This window comes from Kogia breviceps, chromosome 5 (assembly GCF_026419965.1).
Source record: "Kogia breviceps isolate mKogBre1 chromosome 5, mKogBre1 haplotype 1, whole genome shotgun sequence".
Lineage (NCBI taxonomy): Eukaryota > Metazoa > Chordata > Mammalia > Artiodactyla > Physeteridae > Kogia > Kogia breviceps.
The window spans coordinates 138,943,437-138,967,897 of NC_081314.1; the positions used below are offsets into that span (position 1 = coordinate 138,943,437).

Here is a 24,461-nt window from a genome sequence, read left to right on the forward strand (position 1 = left end):
CAACACCCTTGTGTTTGATTGAAATCAACTCAATTTCTTACACTGGCCATCATAACTAGGGGACCATTTCTTTATATATTCTACATCTACTACTTTCATTATAGAAATAATCGTTTTCTTAAAAATGCACTACTAAGGAGCCAACCCACATACTTATCATTACTCTACCTATTTTATTACTTGTCCCACATTTTCTCACTTATGGGATTTACCTGAACGGTCAACCAGCTTAGTCCTAGAAATATAAAATCATAAATTAAAAAATTTCATTTTAGCTGGAGAAAAAATTTTTCCATGTATATTCTTTCTAACAATAAAGGAACTCTGGATAGTGTTCGTTGTATTTTTGTTGTAGAAATGTTTACTTCTTTAAAAGAGTGAGAAAAAATATGCAAAACTTGTATATTTTATTTGGAACCATTTTTTAAGAATTGCACAGTTTATCTCCTAAAAAGCTGTGACAGTCTCTCTTACTGACCAGAGTGTGAAATTTGGCTGCATTGTATTATAGTATTTTATATCTTTCTGTAAACTAATTTGATCTGTTTTTGTTTTTGTTTCCTTTTCCAGTCTTTACTAGGTGCTGGTCTCTGGATGTTTTTTGTTTAAATTGGAAAAAATCTTAAATCTGTCCACAGACTGATATGGGATCCAGTGAGATGAGGATGTTGGCAGTGGCTTTTGAAGGCTCTGAGGGGCAGAAAGAGTTGAGAACTCGGCCTTGAGCTAGTGTTTGGCGTCTTCCTGCTGCCTCTCCTGTGGGCCCAACATCTTTTCTCTCTAGCTTACCTGCCAGCTGTTCTAGGGAAGTTAGGGGCTAGACCAGTGTAAGCATTCATCAGGGAGCAGAATATGGCTTAGATATCTTACTTGCATCATATTTGACAATGGGAAACAGTGTTGTTTATTTTAGCAGTGCTTCCTAGTGATAGGAGAAGGAAGGGCTTGTTTTGTTTCTGAGCACTCTGTTCTGTGAACAAATAGGCTGCTGCAGCAGCCACTACAACACATACCCCCTTCCACCTTCCCTCCAAACAAAAATAAAAACACTCTGGGTGTTTGTCCCTTCTTGAGGAGACAGATAGTCAAATATTGCCGTTGAGAAGAGAGACACTTGAAATGGCCCTCTGACCAGTGAGCTAGGCTTCTCTGTGTGTAAGTTGGAACAAAGTGGCAATAAGGGTATGGCTTGGAGGTTGGATGGCAGTGGGGGAGCTCTGTTGGGGGCAGGGATCTCATAATTGCCAGCTACAGTGTCCTTTGTAATTGAAGACCTAACCCTTATACTGAAATGTTACAGGTATCCTTTTAAATAATTAATATTTATTAGTCACCTGATTAGACTTTATTAAAAATTTAGGTAATTCTTCCTAAATAATGTCCAAGTATTTTTTTTAATAACTTGAACATTTGGGGGTAGTCATAGAAATACCAAGTAGCTTCAGGTTTTGGCAAGTATGAAGTGATACAAATAACCAACTTTTAGTGTATTTTATGTTTTCGTGTGTGGCAGTTTTACTCATGCCAGTCATTATTGACACTGGCTTTTAGGAGGAAAGATTTTAGTCAGTTTTTTTTTTTTTTTAGTGTAATTGTTGTAGTGCTTTATGCTTAAGGCATAAAGATGGGTTTAAGACATTTCTACGTGGCAGCATTATTAATTAGACCTAATAACCTAATTCGGTAGCGTGTTTATCTTTAAGCATTATTTCCAGCTCTTTTCCTTACCAGTAAGAGGTGTGTTGTTAAGTGTTTAGTACTGTGGTCTATTTGGAAAAGAGGTGGCTTTTAGTATCATTTATAGGACTTAATGATTTTTTAAAGGAAAATATCTAGATTCATCAAAAAGCATCTGCTTTGTCAAGCATAAGAAAACATTTCACTCTGAGGTTGCCTTATCTCAAAAGGAGAAAGCACTTTAGGAGTTAACATGTGGAAGGCATTAGGTTGAATAACAAAATGTTTCTCATATTGGTCTTTCAGCTCCAATTATAATAACTTTGAAGATTCAGAATTTGTCTCTTTTTCCAGGAGAAAACCGGTCATATTCATAAACTCAATTTTAGGTAAATTTAAATGTCTGTTTTTCAATGATTTTCTTAATCCAGGACTGAAAAAATCTGATTGATTTATTGAAGATAATTTGTTATCTAATGGTTTATAGATGTCTGTTTTGTTTAGGTTTGGAAGATATAATAATAATGACGTTATTTTTCAGTCTTCCAGAAAAATTTTCTCTTTCTTCCTCCTCTCCTTGCTCTGTATACCCTTCAACAAGAAAGCATTAAAAGGAAAAATTATTCAGCAAAATCAAACCTTGAGTCAGTGCCTTTAACAAATCTCAGAGGTTCTCTTGGAAATAATGCCTGATGAAATGGAAGGGAAGGAAATTACTTTCTTGAACATTAAAAAAAAATCTTTTTTTCAATGTCTTCCTTCTAGCTAGCAGAGTAAAATTTTAGGGTTGTTTTATAAGTTGTATGTTCCTAGTTTTTTTGTGTGGAACATCTTGTTGCTCCTTAGGGCAGGAGTCATGTCACAATTTCTAGGTTAATGTATGATGACTAGCACAAATGTACATTTGTAGTAGGAATTTAGGAAAATTTTGTAACAGTCGTCTGCACAGACGAAGCAGTACTTGGTATTATGTTTTGGGGGTAGACGATAATACTTAGTAAATACCTGTTCTGTCCAGGACCCTAACTGGCTATAAAATACATTACTCTTAGGATTCACAGTATTTGAAGATTCATTTTGGTGCCCTTATTTACTATGAATAATTAGTGTCATCCCCCCCGCCCCTCCCACCCCCAGGGTGCTTTAAGACCTTGGTGCCTTTGCAATCTGAGACTAGCGCACTAAGACAAGAAAGGGCAGCGTCACGGTGGGCAGTTCTTAGTTGCCAGAGAAGTTAAGCCACTTAGTTAGGAGGTCGATGAATTTTTGTTCTTAGTTCAAAATGATAAATATTCTCCCTGACTTTTAAGCATCAGATGTGATAGTATGGACCGCTCTTTCCTGTGGAACTAAAGTACATATATTTTAAAAGTTTTTTTTCTTTTTATAATGTCTTGTTGCGCCGTTTTGCTAGACTGAAAGTTTCCTCATCGCTTGGTGAGCCCCTCCTCTAATTCAATCTTTGTCTTTTGTCTTTGCTGCCTTGCAGGGTTGGTACAGTAGGCTTCACTAGACTTAGCTGCAACTCAGAATTTCTCCTCCAGCACCTGAGTAAATGCTGATGGTCTTGTGGAGAGTGGATTAAGAGTACGAGCTAAGTTCTCAATCCCAATTAAGAAGCGGAGGAAAATTTAAACTGTCTCCTTCAAAGTTTATCACAACCGCCACCATCAAGACAGCAAACCAAAGGACAAAGACTTTGACCTGCTGTGTTGCTCTGTGTAGTCCAGTTCACGTATGGTTTACAGACTTGGCTGGGGTTACTAATGAGTAAATAAAAAGTTGGACACTTCTGTCATTGGACACTTTTATTCACAAAGTTACCAAAATGAGGGCTGTACTGGAGACAGCAGACATTGCCATAGTGGCCCTGTATTTTATCCTGGTCATGTGCATTGGTTTTTTTGCCATGTGGAAATCTAATAGAAGCACTGTAAGTGGATACTTCCTGGCGGGGCGCTCTATGACCTGGGTAGCAATTGGTGCCTCTCTGTTTGTGAGCAATATTGGGAGTGAGCACTTCATTGGGCTGGCAGGATCTGGAGCTGCAAGTGGATTTGCAGTGGGCGCATGGGAATTCAATGCCTTACTGCTTTTGCAACTTCTGGGATGGGTTTTCATCCCCATTTACATCCGGTCAGGGGTATACACCATGCCTGAATACTTGTCCAAGCGATTTGGTGGCCATAGGATTCAGGTCTATTTCGCAGCGTTGTCTCTGATTCTCTATATCTTCACCAAGCTCTCAGTGGATCTGTATTCAGGTGCCCTCTTTATCCAGGAGTCTTTGGGTTGGAACCTTTATGTGTCTGTCATCCTCCTCATTGCCATGACTGCTTTGCTGACTGTCACCGGAGGCCTTGTTGCAGTGATCTACACAGACACTCTGCAGGCTCTGCTCATGATCGTTGGGGCACTCACACTTATGATTATTAGCATGATGGAGATTGGCGGGTTTGAGGAAGTTAAGAGAAGGTACATGTTGGCCTCACCCAATGTCACTTCCATCTTGTTGACATACAACCTTTCCAACACAAATTCTTGTAATGTCCACCCTAAGAAAGATGCACTGAAAATGTTGCGGAATCCAACAGATGAAGATGTTCCTTGGCCTGGATTCATTCTCGGGCAGACCCCGGCTTCGGTGTGGTACTGGTGTGCTGACCAAGTCATCGTGCAGAGGGTCCTAGCGGCTAAAAACATTGCTCATGCCAAAGGCTCTACTCTGATGGCTGGCTTCTTGAAGCTTCTGCCAATGTTTATCATAGTTGTCCCAGGAATGATTTCCAGGATCCTGTTTGCCGATGATATAGCTTGCATCAACCCAGAGCACTGCATGCAAGTGTGTGGGAGCAGAGCTGGGTGCTCTAACATTGCCTACCCACGCCTGGTGATGAAGTTGGTTCCTGTGGGCCTCCGGGGCTTGATGATGGCAGTGATGATTGCAGCGCTGATGAGTGACCTGGACTCTATCTTTAACAGCGCCAGTACCATATTCACCCTCGATGTGTACAAACTCATCCGCAAGAGCGCGAGCTCCCGGGAACTAATGATTGTGGGGAGGATATTTGTGGCTTTTATGGTAGTGATCAGCATTGCATGGGTGCCCATCATCGTGGAGATGCAAGGAGGCCAGATGTACCTTTACATTCAGGAGGTAGCAGATTACCTGACGCCCCCAGTTGCAGCCCTGTTCCTTCTGGCGATTTTCTGGAAGCGCTGCAATGAACAAGGGGCTTTCTATGGTGGAATGGCTGGCTTTGTTCTTGGAGCAGTCCGTTTGACGCTGGCCTTTGCCTACCGTGCCCCAGAATGTGACCAACCTGATAACAGGCCAGGCTTCATCAAAGACGTCCATTACATGTACGTGGCCACAGCGTTGTTTTGGGTCACAGGACTCATTACTGTAATTGTTAGCCTTCTCACGCCACCTCCTACGAAGGAACAGATTCGTACCACCACCTTTTGGTCTAAGAAGAGCCTGGTGGTGAAGGAGAGCTGCTCCCCAAAAGAAGAACCGTACAAAATGCAAGAGAAGAGCATCCTGAGGTGCGGTGAGAATAGTGAGGCCATCAACCACGTCATTCCCAATGGGAAATCTGAGGATAGCATTAAGGGCCTGCAGCCTGAAGATGTTAATCTGTTGGTGACCTGCAGAGAGGAGGGCAACCCAGTGGCTTCTTTAGGTCACTCAGAGGCAGAAACACCTGTAGATGCTTATTCCAATGGGCAAGCAGCTCTCATGGGTGAGAAAGAGAGAAAGAAAGAAACAGAGGATGGAGGCCGGTACTGGAAGTTCATAGATTGGTTCTGTGGCTTTAAAAGTAAGAGCCTCAGCAAGAGGAGTCTCAGAGACCTGATGGAGGAGGAGGCTGTTTGTTTACAAATGTTGGAAGAAACTCCACAGGTTAAACTAATACTAAATATTGGACTTTTCGCTGTGTGTTCACTTGGAATTTTCATGTTTGTTTATTTCTCCTTATGAACTTTTAAGGATATGATGAGACACTAACTTAAGAAAATACTGGTCTTTGAAAAAAAAACAAAAAAAACCCGAAACACTTATGTAACTGTTGCATCTCTCAGGCATTGTTTACGCTGTAGGTTTTAGCCAAATTTTACTTAGCAGAAAAATCATCTATTTGCAAGACTTTATTTTCCCAGAGATGGATGAAAGTAAAATTTCAATCTAAATGAAGTAAAACTTGTTTAACAGACTGAATTGTGCAAATGTGGTTTAAAATTTTCCATACCAAAGTAAGGAGAGACCAATTATTCTCATAGAGCACTTAGAGCAGAATATATGCTAAGATATCACGAATAAGATATACTGTCTGCACTGCCAAATCTTGGTAGGCCTTCTTTACCCTGAAGTAGAAGACTTGCTCATTTTAAAGTTTTTTCTCTCTCTGTAATCCCTACGTCCATTTTAAAAAACTGAATTTGTAGACATTGTATAATCAATTATGTACTGAAAATCTAACATGTGCTTGTTTCAGGGCAAGTTCGTTTGCCAGGTTCGTTTTGTTAGCATGAGCCTATGGATTCTGAATGCTGAAAGAAAGGAAGAAGAATGTTTTCCTGTAGCTATTCTTGTACCACCAGTGTGTGGAATGTTGGGGAAAAGTTTGTTCCAGTTGTTTTTTTCTATTTTTCCTACTTTGAAGTTGAAGTGAACCATACTCAAATGACCACCAAGTCTGTCTTTATAAAGTTGTATGTCATGATTGTATTGTAAATGATTATGGGGGAGAAAATGGAGTAAACATTGCTGATGATCGCCAGATTTACTGACCAAATTAAGATCCTTTATATAGTTTGGAAATTAGCATCCCCTAAGCAGCATTGGATCGACAAAGCTGAACAGGTGATAGTCTAATACTAGATATTGGACTTTTTGCCATGTGTTCACTTGGAATTTTTATGTTCTCGTACTTCATTAATTCTCTAGCTTTGTTCTTGTCATTTGGTAACTTGCTTTATTAGCCAGGTACCTTCCCAAGTGGATCCATTTGCAAGATATGTCCAGAAATTTGAAGAAGAATTAACTCTGCCTTTGTGCTGGGTTGCCCTACTTGATTAGATCATGAGATATTGCAGTTGAGTTTTTAGAGTGAAAATTTAATTCTCAGATCATATTGTATCCTTGATAAGTCTTTTTAGCCCGATTTACTTTTTTTTCAAAAGACTTGCCATGTGTACACAGCCTCTACATTTTTGTTTAAAAAGTTAACAGTGACTTAGAGTGTGATGATATTTCGATGCAAACTGACCATCAGTAACAGAAAACTCAAGAGTGCATGCTTTGCCATTGGTGGATTGTCAGTATAGTTGTTCTGTAGAATGGATAGCATGTTCAAGAAGTGCCATGAACAAGAACTTCTACGGGTTTAGTAGTGTGTCTTGTACAGGAGATTACAGGACTTGCGTTAATTGTAGGACCCTCTATCTTGACATGGCTTTGTGTACCCAGTTACAGCCTTCCTGGAAGAGAATCCATTTTTCACAGGCTGATTCCCTTCATGAGGACAGGGTACAAAAGATGTTTGAGAAAAGCTCTACAGATTAGGTAGTTCTTTGTGTGTCCTGTCCTTTTTCCTCCATGACAGATGAAGGAAACTGGTTGTGTATCTACTTGGACTTTTCTGTAATCTCTAATATTTTTTAAATTGCATGATTTTATTAACGTTTATTCTTCAGGGGAAAATTATTACTTTTTTAGATATTTTTGTAGATTTTGAATCAAAACTCAGTCCTAATGACTAAATTTTTTTTGTATTTATAAACTAGTTTCATTACGATGGATTTGATTAGTTCAAAGTTGATTTTAGAAATTATCAGGTAGCATGATGTCTTCCATCTCCAGGGGGCTTTCTGAAGGACTGAGTCTGTAGATGAAAAAACAATTCATGTACGAAATAGTATGATTTCTGAGAGCTTATTAGAGTGCCTTGTGGAATTTTGTTCTCAATTTCATTCTTAAGGTTTATAAGCTGGGGGCCAAATAAAAATAAGGACCACCCTTTTCTTGTGTGGAGGCTGAGGCTGTGACATGTCCAAGGTTACAAAGTCTGTTGGGAAGAACAGAAAACCAGATGTCCAAATCTGGATTCATGGTTTGTCCTCTTCTTTTCTCAAAGGAACCGTTCTTCCTTTGAGACAGCCTTTTGATATTTGGGGAAATAACAGGATCTTAGATTTTTCAAATTGACATTTAGTTGTAGGAATTAAAATTTTTCTTTGACTCTGAACACCTTGCTGTATAACTCAGCAGTGAGGAGTGACATAGTGGCTGAGCAGCCTTCTTACCCCTTCTATTAAAAGCATAAATGAATAGGTGGTATTTAAGTGGATTTCCCCCCCTTTATTTAATGTTGACTCCTAATAGTTTGGGATATTAGCATCCCCCTACCTTCTCTCTGCTGTTGTCTTAGTATGATACGTAAACTACATCATCTTGTGTCTGTTAGCGTCCCCCTACCTTCTCTCTGCTGTTATCTTAGTATGATACATAAAATACATCATCTTGTGTCTATTCATGTGTATATAGCAGTAGGTCAAGTTTAGAGTACTAATGTTTGTAAATAAGGAATGATTATTAGCATATCCATTAGGATTGTTTATTCTTGCCAGTATAAAGATTTTATTTAGACTGAAGTCCCTGAAGCTTGCCCTTCTTATTGCTTCCCAGTAATAGATAATGTGCTTGAATAAGTATGTGAATTCCTGATTGCAACTTCATTTCAGGGGACCATTCTTCAGTCTGTATTTCATTAGAATGATTGTTCCTGGAATGATACGTGGTCTGTCTTAAAGCTAGCAAAATAGTCATACTTTACACTAACTAAATGGGTCCTTAAATGATGACATTGATACCTAGACATTAACATGTATATGTTTTCATATTGGCTCAAGCCGAGGTTCAGAATTAGCTAAGAGTGATTGACTACAATAGTTAGCTACGAGTCAAAATGAAGCGAGGACACTGGTGTTCAAAGGTGGATAAAAATATTGTCTTATCTGCTGTTAATGGTATGCCCAGTTCTTAGATTTTTGTCCTCTCAGGCAATCTTAGTCTCCAGATCTGATGAGAAGAGCTTATTACCCTGACATGCAGAATGATTATTGGTTCCTTTGTGGGACCTCTAATTTCCCTGTTCATCTAAGAATATTTTGTTCTCCCACCCAAGACAGTAAGCAGCTTTTTTTTTTTTTAACATCTTTATTGGAGTATAATTGCTTTACAATGGTGTGTTAGTTTCTGCTTTCTAACAAAGTGAATCAGTTATACATATACATATGTTCCCATGAAACAGCTGAGCCAGCCTTTTTCCCCAGCCTTTCTTTCCTGGTGAGGTTATCACTCTTATCTTTTGGTGAGAGAAGCATTAAGCAGTAGCAATGATGCTGTGTCCTTTGGCCTAAATCCAGCAGATCTGATCTCCCAAGGCTTCTTTTTCACTTGGCTCAAAGGATCCATTGTTTTTTTTTGCACAAAGAGGCTGGCCTGGGTCACAAAGCCCTAGCTCTTGGGGATGGCGAGTCAAGTAATTAGTGGGGGCCCATCACTTCATGAAACTTCACATTTTAAGAATTGAGTGGGAAGGTTGTTACTCAGTTCTCTAACCTGAGGCTAAGTCTGGGGTTTGAAAGTCTTGTCCAGGGTGATTAGAACCTTTAAGTCTCTACATTTCTCAGTCCATTGCTGCCTTCCCTATATTTGGGTGTGTGGATCTTCCCCTCCTGTCTTTAGATATCATTTAATGTAGCGTATGGGTTATTATTCTTCACCACCTTATAGAACTGCTATATTATCAGCTATTGAAAGGTTAGACCCATCAGTGTTCCCACTTGGCAGTATTCGGCTTACTTGCTTTTCTTATACTTTACTCCCATGTGTCATTTTCATCTGAGGTATGATGGCTGAAAATGACCACGTGGGTATCTAGTAGCGACACCTCAGCATTTCCTGAGTTTGGGTTGAGAGATGTATAAAGACCATTGTTGTTAAATTACGTGAGTATGGAGACTTGCCAGGACGAAATTTTCTTAAGAAATCAGAAACACTGTTAAGTGAGATGCTGAGAAGTACCTGGGTGATGCAGACTTAACAGAAGACAAAATTAGCTTAAAATGTGTTAGATGTAGAATCATAATATTCATTGAACTCTAGAACTTGAGGCATCTTTGCTATCAGCTAGTTTAAACCCCTCCGCATATAGATTAGGGTACAGTGAATAAGATCAAGCTTGTTAAACCCTGGTTTGATGTTAAATATCGTAAAGTATGAGTTTATTAACATATCTGAGGTTAAAATGACTGATATTTCATAATGATACTTTAGTAGAAAAAAATACTTTTAGGCTTCAGTATTCATAAGATGTATCATTAGCCAGGTGTTAAGTTGTTTAAGTCATTTTAATGTTGACATTAGCCTGAGCAGACTTTACAAATGGGATATATTCCTATTTGTGTGTATGCCTACCTGCCATTCAGAGAGACTGGTTTCCCCCTTTGTCTTCCCCTCGCATTGCTTTAATTATTCACCTATTCTTTCAACACTTATCAGATTCCTATTTTGATCTTTTGTCAGCTTAATTCACTTCCTTTCAGGCTTATTGTCATGGTACGCAGAAGTGCTGCTTTGCCCCATATTTGAAGGTCTGGATCCAAATAGTGATTCACTAAATATAGTTGTTTAAATATACGAAATTTCTATTAGCTTCAACTGTTCTCAAGAATTACTTTCTTAGACTTTGTGTTCACTAATAATAAAAGCCCTTAATAATTCATCAGTATTTTATTCTCAAAACTCATTTTTCAAAAATTAGGAGGCAAGAATAGTTAAATTCACACCAGTCCCTTTGAAATGATGGTATCACAATGTAGAGAGGAATGGAGTTTGTTTTGATGCCGAAAAGCCTTGTTCTTGCAGTAATTAAAGGTAAAAAGTTGGAACTAGTCAGTTGACGTATAGAGAAACGCTTTTGTACTAGTTAGGTATGAAGCTGGATTATATAAGAAGTAATCTTTTGATCACTACATTTGGTTTTCTTGGTTGACTTAACTCAGGGCTGCAAACCCCTTTTCCTCCATTAAGCTAACTTCTCTTAATTTGGTATGCTTTTTGTCAAACTCTCACCTCGGTTGGAAGAGTAGATACTCAACTACTTTGACTCCAGAACAGAATTTAGCTAAGGTTCAAAATAATTGATGGGCTTTGCCGGCGCTGAGTCCCACACCGTTATTCACGTTGTCATATAAATGTTTTTATTTAAACTTCTCTCTAGTGCTGGGAATAAGGCTTTAAACTACTGATTCACCTTTAAAGGAATGTTAAGAGAATTGATATAATTTATGTTTGTTTCCATCTCACATCCTTTATGAAAGATAGGATTTAGCTTATTGTTTTGGGTTAAGCACCCCATTTATCTGGTAACTAACAGGCTTAACCATTGGCATATAGTCTTTTACTCAGAAGTAAACAAAAAAGGTTTGATGGATCTGTATCATTACTCATCTCGTGCACTTTACTTTTTCACGGAGGACCATAATCTGAGACTTGACTTAAACCAATAACCTTAATTTATGTAATGACTTTTAAAAGTTTGGTTTGGTTACCTGGATATATGGCGTGTTTGAAGAGAGGGATGCTGGAATAAGTAAGTCAAGACAAAGCACAGTGGTCTCAGATTCTTGTTAGTGTAGGAGCAGTGCTTTGCTCTCCTCAGAGAAGCCCTGTATTATAATTGTTGCCCAGGTTAATGGAGCCCCCCACCCCAGTTCAAGACAGTTTACAGTAAGTGAACTCTGTCACTGAGGGAAATACACTTTCCAGTGATTTCGGCAACAGCACAAGTTGACAGTAGATAACCACACCTTTGTTGGAGACTTATATTGGAAATTCACCTTGTACTCTAGTGCTGCTGGATAAAGGAGTGTTTACTTTTTTTATTGCCTCTGGACAAACTACTCTGGATAATTTTCCAATATATCAGTGTAGCCTATACCTCTATAAGTGGAATGTTCCTTAATAACTCACTTTTTTTGTTACACTAGTTGGAAACTGAAATTAAGCTCATTGCTATCTATATTATTGAAACCCCCGATTGGCCAAGGACATTCTGTAGGGTATTCCATAATATAATCATCTTCTGAAATTTATGTTCTGATTAGTGCCTTCTGGTTGCCAATATTGAATCTGCTAGTTCACACCTTTCCCTTTCTTGATAGCTAACTCTTATTTGTTACAATTCCTCTTTTTAAATATTGTTATAGCTAGTGAAGGAAATACATTTATATTTACATACTTTATATGCAGCCTCTGTTTAAGTTCAAGGAACCAGGTAAGTCTGGTTTGTGTTGCAGCTTAAATGTTATTTATTCATCTGTATTTGTTTCTTTTATATCCTCAATTAAAAATTTAAGGTTACTTATTCTGTGAGTATATTTTAACTTTATCATTTTCCAGTGTAGGTTGGATAGGCATATCTGAGGACATATATGTGACAACAGTTTCACATTCCATGATAAGGAAAAAGCTGAAAGTAAGTAAGTGTCCATAGAAAGCACAAAACCATGCTCCCTCATATTTGTAACTCCGCATGTAGAAAGCACAAGACTAACAGTCTTCTCATTATCCCGCAAGTGCCAGGCATAAAAAGCCCCCCATGGGTTTCTCTCGAGTTGTCAGGATGAGGACCGCAGTATTGAAAGCCCTAGACAGTGAGGTACCTAAGATAGGGGTCCTAAATCATAAGGGATTCAGCGTTCTAATCTGAGTACGTTCGTACTGCTTTGGTGGAGGAGAGAATACCAATGTCAAGAACGCTGCAATTGTATTGGGGGGTTACTAGCTAAAATGGGGTCTGTGGGCTCTTTCCTACAATCTGGAACTTGAGAAACAGGGACAGACTTCTAGGTTTTTGGTGGGTGGAACATTTTGACAAACTTCTGCTTTAAGCTGTAGAGCCATTGGATTTTTTTTTTTTTAATCATAAATCTTTAGGAAATTTTACCTCCCGTCAGTAGTATCCTGAAAACATGGAGAAATCTCACATTTTAATAGGGCAAATACTAATCTTTAATCTTTGCATAAATTTAATCTAAACTTAATGAAGTTATTTTTTCATGTGCTTCACTGCACTTCATTTTAATAGAGCAGAATTTGATCCAAGTGTTACGAGCATCAAACTAACTGAGACAGATCTGCCAAATGAACTGCTTTGCTTTTCACAATGTAAGAGTCAAAAGGATTCTTTTCCCTGTCTCATTACCCGCTTCACGACTAGATTAGATGAAATCTGTGAATATGCATGCAAAAGAAGAAAATAACGTGTTTTCTTGAACTCGACCTTATCCTTATTTTACTCCTCACTTTCTTCACCTGAATAGTCCCTGTTTGTAAACAATGAATAAACACATTTGTGTCTTGGATTTTGCCTGTATGTCAAAAGATGGGAGGACTCTCAGGGTGGAGAGAAGTGACTAGCTTTGTTCCCACTCGCCACTATTTTTTATGTTTATCTTCTTAGGGATAGTCGTCTTTAATAATATATGGAATGAAGATTAAAGCTGGTATAGACCAATGGAACATGTTTTAGAAGAATTAACCTGAGCACTTTGAGGGAGAGACTTACCCCCTCTAACCAAAAGTCGCCAGGTTGTGGACCTACAGCATTTTTTAAGAATGTTAAACCTCAGGCTTCGGTGGGGTTACTGGAGAGGAGGAGTACCAGAAATGCAGGAGAAAGGAGAGTTTTGAGGAACATCTTTGGCTTAGCAATACGTGATAAGGCAAAGCAGTAATAACCTGTTAGTCCTGTGTAGAATGTGTTCTGTACCTTTAAATTTTGTTTTAAATTTAAAATAGTTTTTAAGAACTTAAAGGATGCTTTTGAAGATTCCTTTGGCAGAATATCTTTCATCTGTAATTCCATGGAAAATTGCTTTAATTACTCTAGGTGAAAGTAGTCCTAGCGGTGTAAATATGTATAAATAGAATTTTCTAATTTCACTGTGAGATCTCTAACTTTTGAGTGGCAAACAGATCAACAAGTCTTTTGCTCATGGACTTTTCTGTGGGGTTGTTAAAATGCAAAAGCTTTATTTTTTAAATAATGACATATTACATTAGTGTCAGATGATGGTATGGAATCTGTTGCCCTGCTTTCCCCCACCAATATTGCTTCAGTTTATAGATTGCCAACAGAGTTCCAAAATAAAGCGAGGATTTACCCATTCTTTGCTTGGACATCCCATTTTCTGTTGCCTGGACCTATGTTGGCAATCACATATGAACTATGTTATGCTTCTCAGTGCTTCTTCTCCTTTTTTTTTTTTTTGATAAGGTGGATATCAAAAATAGTTGCTGTGCAAAAGTTAGTAGTCTTCTTCAAGAAGAAAACCAATTCCTTTTCTAATATCCTGTGAAATTGCTTCATTCATTCCTTTATTTTTAAGCCAAATGTCAGCAGAGTACTGCTGCTTTTATCTAGTAATTTTGATATGTAAGTATTAATGCATTTTTAAAAGATGTCTACATTGAAAAATGTTTTTCCCAGTGTCCTGCCTCTTAAGCTTTGTTCAAATGTTCTGTGAGAGACCAGTCTGTGCACTGGGGTTGTGTATTGTATACATGGATTGTTTTGTCAGTTATGCATTGTAGACCAAATGTGATTTTAAATGAAGTTGTTGGGTTATTGGTGAGTTTTTTGAATTGTAAACTGATTTCCAAGGTACCTTCATTGTCCACAGCATTTTTTTTTTTTTTTTTAAGGCTTGACTGATCAGGTCCATCTCACTGTACAATGTTTTAGTTGCAAGCAGAAAGTAGAATTTGGTATAAACCAGGTTACTTCCATATTGAAAGGAAGGAATACAATTAAAATTGTAGATTTAGGATTGTTAACCACACCTGACAATTCTAACTTGACTTATCCTAACCTATTGTATACAGTCTTATTTTTTAAATTGTAGACATGTATGACCTTGGTTTAATGTGTTTTTAAAAGTGTTACTGTTTAAAAATGAAAAAAAAATGAAGCAAATCTGCTAAAGAGCTGTCAGTTTTCATTACTGACTCTGTAAAATACACTGTTCTTTGTGTACTATGTGTTATTTTGCCAGCTGCTGCATTAGCCTTTAAAAGTATTTGGAAACTTAAGATGAACTACATTTCTTGCAAAGTATATTCCTTTCTGTGGTATTTTGTGTCCTGTAACTGAAGTATAGTAATTATTTTATGGAAATGTTAGCACTTCTGTACCAACTTTGAATAAAATGAAAACTGTACACTTCTGTGACTAAGTATTTTCAATATGAACACGTCTGCCCTCAAAAGGTGGTATCTTATTAGTTCCTCTTCTCTCTCGGGTCACGAGGAGTTCCAGTGGGTTTCCCCCACCAATTATTCCCATTCTTTACCTTGGTAAATAAACATGGACTTGCGAGCACTGACTGAGACTTGAGTTCCATATAAAACATTGAATAAATAAAAATATTCTTAGTTTTTTCATTTCTAATTTTGAGATCATTCCAAATTATAGGAAAGTTGCAAGAATAGTTTGAAGAACCCAGGAATCATTTTCATCCAGATTCATAGTAGTTAACGTTTTGCCACAGTTGCTTTGACACTCTCTCATCAGACACTTGGCTGAGCCGTTTGAAAACATAAGTGGCAGACATCATTCCCCTTACCTTCTAAGTACTTAGGGATATGTTTCTTAAGACAAGGATAATCACAATATAATTATCAAAATCTGGAAAGTAACTGATACGACATTTTTAATCTAAAGTCTATTCAAATGTTGCTGTTTCAATAATGTTCTTTTATAGCAACCTTTTTTTTTTTAAGTTTGGAAACCAGTTCCTCGCACTTAGCTCTTATGTCTGTCTCCTTTAGTCTGAAATAGTTCCTCAGCTGTTCTTCTTGTCTTTTATGGTATTGATATTTTTGAAGTTTAGAGGCCAGTCATTTTGTGAATGCCACCCCTATTTAGGGTTGTTTTCTCACGATTCGATTCACACTATGCATTTTTGGCAGGACTACAACGTAAGCAATAATATGTCCTCAAAGCCTCACACTGAGAGGCATGTGTTGTGTTGTCTCGTTATGTTGACATTAACTTGGATACTTGATTGGGGGTGGTACCTACCAGGTCTCTCCACTGTCTACTTAACGTTTTCCCCTTTGGTAATAAGTAAATTGTGGGGAGATAATTAGAGTTTATGTAAATAACTTATTCCTCATCAAACTTGAATCCCTAGTTTTAGCATCCATTTGATAATTCTTTTTTTAAAAAATAAATGTATTTATTTTATTTGTTTCATTTTGGCTGTGCTGGGTCTTCGTTGCTGTGCGCGGGCTTTCTCTCGTTGTGGTGAGCAGGGGCTACTCTCCGTTGCGGTGCACGTGCTTCTCATAGCGGTGGCTTCTCGTTGTGGAGCACAGGGCTCTAGGTGCGTGGGCTTTGTGGGCTCTAGAGCGCAGGCTCAGTAGATGTGGTGCACGGGCTTAGTTGCTCCGCGGCATGTGGGATCTTCCCGGACCAGGGCTCGAACCTCTGTCCCCTGCATTGGCAGGAGGATTCTTAACCACTGCACCAGCAGGGAAGCCCCATTGATAATTCTTGCCTGAGTAAGTTAGTACTGTGGTGGTGTGAAACAGTGATTTTTCTAACTTTTTTTTTTTTTTTTTTTTACTATACTGAAATTAAGAGTTTCCCCTCTTCCCCATTTATTTTATCAGTTTGAACTCATGTATTATTTAGTGGGTTATAATTCATCACTGTCATTATTTTCCTCAGATGTTTCCACATTTAGCTAGCAGGTCTCCTTTCAGGCTGGTTTGTGTGCTGTGGCACGTTCCATCGTTTTTTGAGTACTTCCTTATTTTCCAGCACAACAAGGTGTTCCAGGCTCATCTTGTACTTTCCCTGACCCATTCAGGATCAGGCATTTAGTAGGGTATGGTATTTAGAAACTAAGGTCTGGGTGTGCTCATTCTTACAGAGGTAAACATGGTCAGTGTACAGAACTAGGAAGTTCACGTACTCATCTACTGATGCCTCCAGTTGTAAACCAGCACCAGAGGTTTCTTTTTAGCCTCCCCCTTTCTAGGTTTGTATCTCCCTTCTCCAGCAGCAAGAAATCTGATAATACTGACACATTTACTTATTTTTTTTCAATTTTACAGTGCCCTAGAATTAAAGTTTTTGCATGTCTAAAAGTGTTTTTATTCTACTCCTTTGTCTGAAAGTTTGGCTGAATATAGAATTCTGGGTTGGGAAGTAGTTTCCTTCAGAAATGTGTAAACATAAGACCATTCTTTTCTAGCTTCTAAATCCCTGTGTTTTAAAATTTCATGATCATGTACCCTGAAGAAAGCTTTTCTTTCACTTGTACTGGCCCTCACTGGCCTCTCTCAGTTTGTCAACCCCGTGTCCTTCAGTTTGGGGGTAATTTTTCTCCTCTTTTGGAACTTTTGTTCGTGTCTTGGATCTTCTGGACTGGTCCAGTTGGTTTCATACAGTCTTTAATTTTCATCTTTGTCTTTTTGGTCTTTCTAGAGGTGTATCTAAACTTTATCTTCCAACCCTTATGTTAAAAAAGAATTTCTTTTAAATTTCTGTCAGGTTTTTAATTTTTAAGAGATCCTTTGTTCCCCAAATCTTTCTTTTTTATAGCCTTGTTCTTTTTTCATGTATGCTGTATTTTCTCATCTTTGAAGATGCTAAAGTTTTCTCCTTCTGCATTGTTTCCTCCAGTTTTTATTTCGTTTGTGTTGTTCTCACATGTTAAAGGCTTTTCACAAATGTGTTCTGATCTTTGGTGGTTTGCTTATGTTGAATGGGGTGGACTAAAAAAATGCTCTGAGTGTGTGGGTGGAGTTTTTCTGCCTCAGTCAGGGCCTGGCTGTTGGTTGGATGACTCCTGCAGTCTCTTTAGAACAGGTCAGATTCCCCAAAGAAGGTTCTTCGAAGGATAAAAGGCCTTGGGCCATCATTCTGGAAGCCAGTTGGGAGAAGGAGCACAGGGGTCTTCAGCATGCAGTGTGCCTTTTTTTCCTAATTCCTTTTTGGTATAATATCTCCTCTTACAGCTGTGCCTGTGCCCTGCAGTCCATGTACTTCTCATTTACCCACTCCAGAGAATCAACCTCCAAACATGCATCTAGGGGTCCAACCAACTTTCATAAACTTTCAACCAACTTTATTTTAGTCCCCCACTCACCCCCATTTTCAGAGGTGTACTCAGTGTTGCCAATTCCCAGATCTTTTGGGGAATTCTACAGTGGAAATATGGTTGACTCTTGGTTTTCCCCATTGCTGCTTTTCTCCATCTGCTTTCTTTTTTTCTGAAATTGAATTGCTGTTTTCCCCTCCTTTCTCCCTCAGTTTTGCAGAGTTGTACGTTAAAAAAAAACAAACATGAAAACCACTCCTTTACAGTAGTTCTAGTAGGTTTTCAGGAGGGGGCATAACATGCTTATGTTGAATGCTCCAACTTACTGGGAAATCCTGGTATCCACTCTTCACTTAGCATTTGAAGCTTAACATTTCAGAGCCTGTTGCCAGTTTCTGCCTTATCCTAAAAGAACATGTTGTCAACCAGAAGCACAGTGGGAGTTTAAAAATTCTGCTTATCTTAGGAGTTAGACAATTTTTATATGTGACCTCCAAGTTTGAATGCAGTACTCCAGGGTGGATGCTGCTGATTTTAGACTAGAAGGAGAAATAAACACAACAGAATGAGGGCTGTTGTTACTTTGGGTTTTACTCTCCTTCCAATTCTAATTTGAAATTTTATTGTCATGCCCTATGGCAGATTCTCTGTAAAATATTATTGTCTCTACGTGAGGCTTGCTGACTCAGTTACCAGAAGTTTTCATACGTTTTTGGAGGCTGAGTTTTGTTGTAATATTCTCTGGTACTCTAGGGATCGAATGTCCATTGGTTTTATTAGTCCCAAGAATCTTTAGAAGTTTGGAGGCAACTTTACGTGTCTCCCACTATGTTTTGTTTTGTTTTTTGTTTTTTAATTTATTTTTGGCTGCATTGGGTCTTCGTTGCTGCGCGCGAGCTTTTCTCTAGTTGCGTCGAGCGGAGGCTACTCTTCCTTGCGGTGCGTGGGCTTCTCATTGCGGTGGTTTCTCTTGTTGCAGAGCATGGGCTCTGGGTGCGTGGGCTTCAGCAGCTGTGGCTCATGGGCTCTAGAGCACAGGCTCAATAGTTGTGGCGCATGGGCTTAGTTGCTCCGCGGCATGTGGGATCTTCCCGGACCAGGGTTCAAACCCGGGTCCCCTGCATTGGCAGACGGATTCTTAACCACTGCGCCACCAGGGAAGTCCCTCTCGCTATGTTTATTTCCACCTTCCACCTGTTTGTTCCTAGTTCCTTGACCATATACATCTCTGTTTTTGACTAACAGAATATGCTTAACTTTATTATGTATCTCTGCCTTTATATATATACATTATATATATGCATTTTATATATATATATGCTGTTCTCCTTTTTGCAATGAAGATCTTATTTCTCCTTGAATTTTATTTCATTTTTGGTTTAATCCTTTCTTCCTTTCTAGTTGAATTAAGTACAGTTAGTAACTTCCATCTCTTATCTATCTTTCCATTTATCCTTTGATGTACGTATTCATCAAACATTTATCGAATGCATCCTGTGTGCCAGGTTCTTTGCATCTCCAGCAGCTAGTAAAGATGAATAGGAAGCAACCTTGAAGAGGCTTTATTAGGGAAGGACATGTACTTCTAAATAATTACACTTGCAAGATAGGATTAGGGGAGGAAAGGCACACCTTTCCTAGGAAGTAGCTGAATCTCGAAGGGTGTTTTGATCCCTTCAGTTCCTCTGTGCTTTTATGCCCTTTCTCCTCCCTGCTCTTCGGGGCAGTGTAGTCCTGTAAGTACCTTCCTCGCACCACTTGAATTAATACGCACCACTGCAGCGGCTTAGCTGGTGATGACACTTTTGGTGTGTTGTTCAGCAAGGTATGCAAATCTGACTGTCTTGCCAAAGACCAAGTTTCTGATTCTTTCAAGGCATATTTTTAAAAAAATGTCCCTTAACCCAGACTGATATTTTTGCTAAACCCATACACTGATGCTTAGAAGATTCACAGAACCTAAATCGGCTTTTCTCATAACCCTTTTGTCTCTACTATCAACGTCCTTTGCTGATTCTTACCTCCTTGGTCTCCCTGCCATTCCAGTGCTGTCCCCCTTCCGCTCTCTGAACAGGATGAAATATAAGGCGGAGGCAGTGAACTGAATTGTGCATGAAGGAGAGCAATCAACAGGACAGGTACAGCTCCATGATGTCTACCTGATGCCTGCTCTCACTATCAGTTTCATGAGCTGTGGCATTTCATTTACTTGCTGCCATAGTAACCAGGACTCCTGCCAATCTTCTTGTTTCCCATCTTTTATTCATCTGTAAGTGCATCTGGAGGGGAATGAGGAGGAAAGAAATGGAAATCTCCCAGTAAAAGGATTGTGGATTTTGGAATGTTCTCAGAATAGCAAACATGGGTACCTTAATTTTGGCATTTTCCCAGCTGTTCAGGCAGTATTAACCACAAGTAGTCACCCATTGTGATTGTCATTTAACATTCAGGGAGGACTCCATTATTACTGTGAGAAAAGTGGAGCATTTATGTTCCTTAAATTAGAGTTGAAGGAGATCATTGCTGAAAATCCTTTATAAACTACAGTTCAGCCAGAATCATTCATCTTTGGAGTGATGAGAAGCTAGCCAGCTTCCTACTAGAATGTGGTTTTCACCTTTGTCCACACCTGGGGAGCTTTGAACAATCCTGCTGCCCAAGATTTGTGAATCCCCAATAGACCAATAGAATCAAAATATCTGAGGATGAGACATAGGCATCTCATTTTAAAAGCTCCCCAGATGATTCTAATTGCAAATTCAGCCATGCTACGAACTGTGACTCTACTTCATTTGCAGTTTGCTCTTGGCACGGCATTAATCTATGCTGAATCTGGCAATCTGATTTTTTTCTTCCATTCTTCCCTGGGTTCTTTTTATTTTCATCATATTGTCCAAAGAATACATTTTTGTGTCAGATTTCCCAGATCTCAAGAATCTGAGTCTTGGCTGCATGGCAATAGAATGGCTAGGCTCCTCTGAGTTTTTGCATCATCTTGCTTTCATCGGCTGTTGTGTTTTCAAGGCCACAGTTGGCCTTTTCCCAGCACATCTCTTTTGGTCTGCTCTGATTCTAGAATCAGAGATCAGAGATCTCTGGGCTCCTGACTGCGAGATTCCAGTTTTTCCTCTGATTCCCAAGAGACAGAGCAGCCAGTTGTCAGAGCTCATGATGCTGGAAGTATAGCTTACAAGGCTCTTCAAGTAACCACTGAAAAGCTCTCCATCTATACCTCCCTGATTATTATATTTTTAAAAACATATGGATATGGAATCAGTATGGATATGGCATGAGTTCTAAATGCTGAGGTATAGTTTCAGGGCTTTGACACAGAATTCACAAACTGCAGCATCTAGTAAGATAGCAATTGGTATAGACTCAGGGGAAGAAATTCTTCTTAAAACAGAACAAAACTGAATTCGCTCCCACCCCCACCCCAAAAGTTTTTAAATCACCTTTTCATTGCTTATTGTGAGAGAAGTCAGATAATAAAGTGCAGAAAGAAGAGAGTAGAATATTCCTCTCATCTTACTACCTAAGGAAAACTGGTATCGTTTAGCTGTATATTCATCCAAACTTCTAAAATATATGTATCTTAGTACTTTATTTCTTTGGGAAAAAACTGGACTGACCCTACACGCTGGGTTTTTTCTTTATTTTATCATTATTATATTTTCATGTCAGTATGTAAGGATCAGCATTCCTGTTGTTTTACTGGCTGCATAATACTTGTTCAATCAGTAAAAATAAGTTATTGAACCAGACACTCCTATTAATGAAGAACTACATTTCCATTTATTCACTATCCTAATAATTTTGTGGTATTTTCATAGCTAAATCCTTGTGCGTGGGTATGACAGTTTTCATAGAGCAATTTCCTAGAAGTGGCTGTAGCGTTGAAGGCATACATATTTTAAACTAATATATATTGCCAAATTGCCCTCCAGAAAGTTTACATTTTTACCAAAAGTGTGTTTGAAGAAACTAAATCTTAATGTTCTAGGCAAAGAGAAAAATTGCCACGAGTGGAAAAAAGCAATGGCTTCTACCTGTACCGAGTAGAGTGTCCACATTGATTCTACCCCAAATATAAATTCCATCAGAACCTTCTTAATCCAGACCTGCTCTGAGAGGACTCTAACTCACGCTCCTTCTACCTCTTGAAGAGGTGTTCTTCAGCCTTTAGAGTCTGGCTGAGGTCTGCCATCTCCAACCCACCCGTCAGAAGTGTTTCACCCTCCCTTTATTAGTTACTTATGTGTGTCTGCATATCTACATCACAGACTTCTAAAGGGCAGGGTCTTTGTGTCTCATATCCCTGTGGCTATCCTTTTGGAGGTGGATTTCACAGTGAGCAACTTGGAAGTACTTGTCTTGAGGGAGGCACTTTGAGAGGAATGTTGGTGGATAGCTTCTAGGTTGAGCCTTAAGAAATGGTCAATATTTGGACTGTTCTTGGTCCTCCCAAATGGCAGTTTCATAAGGTTCAACCTATGTTTCTGATACCCACAGAGTTTGGTATATTTATAAGAAATCATCTAGTTCTCACTCCATTTCCAGATGTGGATGTATACACCTTCTCTTTTACAGCTGATATATGCCATTAAGATCATTTTAAAATTGTTCTGCAATGGAGAGTTGTAGATGCCCCCCCATAATTGTTTCTCATGAAGATGAGTGTGTAAACTGAATATCATATTCATGAGTGCCGTTCACTTAGTACACATGCTTCAGCAACTCTCAGGGCTCTGTTGCTTTAACGGTTAAATGACCACTTGATGTGTCTGAACTGTAAATTTGCAGTATTTAACATTATTTTAAAATTTTGAGGTATTTTCGGTTTGTAGAGTACACAACAGTGGCTTATAAAAAGAAACAGTTTTTCACCTCATCAGAGTATTTGTTACTTTCCCAGTACACTTGATGTGTATTCGTTCCTGTCTCTTCTTCTGTCCTCTCCCCCGCTTTTTAAAGTCTGTTAAGTCTTTGTTCATAGTTATCTTATATTTTTTTAAAATAAATGGTTTAATGATTCATGGGCAAAGTAGTAGAGCAGTTAAAAAGATCTCAAGTGTTTTCTATCTTTGACCTTTAAAAAATCTTTAAGCGTTACTTTTCTAGTCACTTACCTACAAGTTATGTAGTGTATAATAGTCCATTATAGGTAAGTATAATCATGTTCCAGCATGTATTTATGTATCTTTACTTTTTCTTAGTGTTCTAGACTTGCCCTTACTGAATTTTATTCTAATTTTTAAAATAGCTTCTGTGCTTAGTAAGTTTTATCCTTAATTACTGGGAGGACTGCAGCTCTTGATTCAATAAATTGTGGGGCAAAGAGGTTCTATTGAGTCATAAAGATATTTGATAAAACGGTTCCCATGGAATCATTCCCAAAGTTGGGCTCTGTAGATGTTGGGCAGGGCTGGCACCTCATACATTTTGAGGTAGGTGGTGTCCATTCTCTTCTTCCAACCGAGGTCTGCTAGTGACAGAGCTTTCCCTGGAAGCTGGTTCTTCTGTTGAAAGCTGTGCTCACAGATTTTCTTTTTCAAGTTGCTGTGAGACTCTCAATGCAGAATTTCCAGGTACATTCTCTCTATTTGGAAATGTAAATTTCAAGGACGTTTTCTTAAGGGGATAAACCTTGGAATTAAGATGCAGCGTCGATTGGGAAAGGCTTTTACATTTACATTTTCACAGGTTTTGACGGTTTTCTGACCTGGCTCCACCTTCCCTAAATCCTCCTGGGAGTTGCACTACTCTTTGTAGAGTGAGAAGGGTGAGGTGTAGGTAGGTGCTTCACGCCATTAAATGTTGTGGATTCTATGTGGTTTTCATTTCCTGGTGGGCCATGAGGGTGGTGTTGTGATAGCTGGGTGCACCCGAGGGCCACTGGTTCAACACTGTCTTTGCCGGAGAGTCTGATTTACAAGATAATTCTGTTGAAAAGCTTCTCTTCTGGGATGAAAATAAGTTTAATTAAACACTGGTCATTGACCGATGGTGTTTATGATATTCCCATGAATTCTTAGCTTAAATAACCGTACTGAATGCGGATTTTATTTGAGGGGCAAGTAGAGATGTCCTTCCTTTTATTTTCCTCATCTCCTTGCTCTTTATTCTTTTTTATAGAAACTTTGCCCATTAGAATCCCTAGAACTGCAGTTTGCAAAAGGTGATCTGAGGAGCCTTGGACTTCCCAGAGGCCTTTTCAGGGGATCACTGCAAAAGCAACAGTGGGTAAAACGGCTGGTGCCTTCATATAAATGTACGCACCACCACCAAACTTTACTAGTAGTGTATTCCTCACCACCATGCAATTGCAGTGTTTATAAAAAGGCGGTTTCACTTCAGAATGTACTTCAGAATGATGAGTGGTGCCAGAACAGTATTGGAATTTAATCTCAGCAGGGGCTTCAGAAGTCGCAAAGTCTAACCTCCCACCCGGTGCAAAGATTGATATATATGGTGGTCATCCCATATCTTTGCATTTCGAGTGATGGGAAGGTCCGTTCTTTACAAGGCAGCCTCATTCACTCTCACATAGCTCTAATTTTCAGAAATGTGTTCTTGTTTATACATCAGGGCTCTGTTTC

General features: G+C 38.8%; 2 protein-coding genes across 4 annotated transcripts in view; both read left to right on the top strand.

Moving 5' to 3' along the window:
* SLC5A3 (solute carrier family 5 member 3) overlaps positions 1–14,971 on the top strand; it is a 34,529-nt gene extending 19,558 nt beyond the window's left edge. For 2 of the 3 annotated variants that reach the window (XM_067035036.1, XM_059064447.2), the window contains exon 2: positions 3,167–14,971. In XM_067035036.1, coding sequence (XP_066891137.1) covers positions 3,506–5,662 — 2,157 coding nt within the window. In that variant the 5' untranslated portion in view covers positions 3,167–3,505 and the 3' untranslated portion in view covers positions 5,663–14,971. Of the gene's footprint in view, positions 1–1,983; positions 2,067–3,166 lie in introns of all 3 variants that reach the window. The other variant, XM_067035035.1, reaches the window with a different exon arrangement.
* Positions 1–24,461, top strand: part of MRPS6 (mitochondrial ribosomal protein S6) — a 65,010-nt gene that overhangs the window by 19,420 nt on the left and 21,129 nt on the right. The gene's annotated exons all lie outside the window — the stretch shown is intronic.